The following is a 1,566-nucleotide window of genomic DNA, read 5'->3' as shown; positions in this document are numbered from 1 at the left end:
CGAAACATTTGGGCTGACTTTAGTAGGCTTTCGAACAAACGTACAATTTGCATGTGTACAACACAGTGTGGTGCGACAGTATCCTCCACTTTTGCTATTGTTTCAATGACCTTTTTTCGAAGCAGTCATTTTGTCAAAGTAAAACTTGGACGGATGCAGTATAATGCAAAATGTACCAAACCAAACTTAGTAAGACAGACAGAGAATTGCATTTTCACCATTTGAGTTTGCGTGGCATCAATGCATCTCTCAGCCCCCCCCGAATGATAATGGCACCGCCAGTTGGTTGTTCACCCGGGCACAACCAGCAGAGAGATCCCTGGGAGTTCCGGCCACACACCACAGAGTGTACATGCAACATTTGGTCAGTGTACATCCATGAGGAGGTGTTGGGGATCAACAGGGGAAAGGTGAACTCATTTTTCTTCTCTTGACTGGGTCCTGGATTATGTCATCTTACATTCACATCAGTGGTTTTTCAATACAGGCTCACGGCGATGTCGCTTCAGCAAAAAGGAAGAGTCGATTGGAGGAATTTGTCAAAGGGGGCAGGCAACTCAGCAAGTGGGAGGTGTGGGTGGCTCTTGAAACATACTTGCAGGTGAGAGACAGGAAAGAGACGTGGACCTAGTATTGTTTTCTTATTATTTTGAGATGTGAGTACATCTCAAAAGAATTTAAAAAAAAAAGCCGATGTGTCTGAGAGGCTTTAACACACCCGTTACACCTTATTTCGAACCGATGCTGATGAATAAAACGTGCTCTTTTAACGCAGCTCCAGGAGAGATTTGGATGGGATGCCTTCAAGAAGGTATTTGCTGCTTACCACAAGATAAGTAATTATCCAAAGGACAACGGCGGCAAGATGAACCTGTACGCAGAGACTTTCTCCAAAACTGTGGGAATGAACCTGTGTGGATTCTTTAAAGCCTGGAGCTGGCCCATCGAAAAGGCTACTGAGGAGAAACTAGCCAACCTTCCAACCTGGGTGGACCACCCCATGGTCCAGTTTGGTTGAATCTTGGGATGATTGATTGAAATATAGAAGCGCTACATTGTTGAATGTGTTCAGATTTTTTTGTTTTTTTTACAGCACTAAATTTACACTTGATTATATTTTGTTTTACTGCTCCAAAACAAATAACAACCCTCAATGAAATAATGACAAATAATTAATTGCTTTCTCACAGACTAAATTTTTTTCTCGGATGAGTAGCAAAACAAGAAAACTTTGAGCAAGAATCCTTTGCTGAAGCACTTAAAGTTATGATACAATTGCAAATAACCTAGTCCCGTTTTCAATGTTTTTTAATGTATTTGTGTGTATTTGTGTGCCATTTAAATGGCACAATGTCTTTGCTGTCAATGGGAAAAGGGCCAATAAATGTTTTCATGATGCATTTACATGAACATTTGCGTCTTATATTTTCAAAGTACAAAATGGACGAATGTAAATTCAATTTATACAACTGTTTCTGCATGATTAAATGTAAGACTGCTGAATAATCACCAAAACATTTTACAGTTTATTGCTGACAAAATTGAAGATGTTTTTTTTTTTTTTTT

At 39.7% G+C, this 1,566-nt stretch overlaps 1 protein-coding gene across 1 annotated transcript in view; it reads left to right on the top strand.

Annotated features, from left to right (window-relative positions):
* LOC109529339 (TRPM8 channel-associated factor homolog) overlaps positions 1–1,406 on the top strand; it is a 4,843-nt gene extending 3,437 nt beyond the window's left edge. The window contains exons 9-12 of the mRNA XM_019892668.1: positions 67–70; positions 283–410; positions 488–601; positions 776–1,406. Of these exons, the coding sequence (XP_019748227.1) occupies positions 67–70; positions 283–410; positions 488–601; positions 776–1,018 (489 nt within the window). The 3' untranslated portion in view covers positions 1,019–1,406. The remainder of the gene's footprint in view (positions 1–66; positions 71–282; positions 411–487; positions 602–775) is intronic.
* Positions 1,407–1,566: the final 160 nt, after the last annotated feature.

This window comes from Hippocampus comes, unplaced genomic scaffold (genome assembly GCF_001891065.2).
Source record: "Hippocampus comes isolate QL1 unplaced genomic scaffold, H_comes_QL1_v1.1 scaffold72, whole genome shotgun sequence".
Taxonomy (NCBI): Eukaryota; Metazoa; Chordata; class Actinopteri; order Syngnathiformes; family Syngnathidae; genus Hippocampus; species Hippocampus comes.
This window is presented reverse-complemented; position numbering and strand designations above follow the sequence as displayed.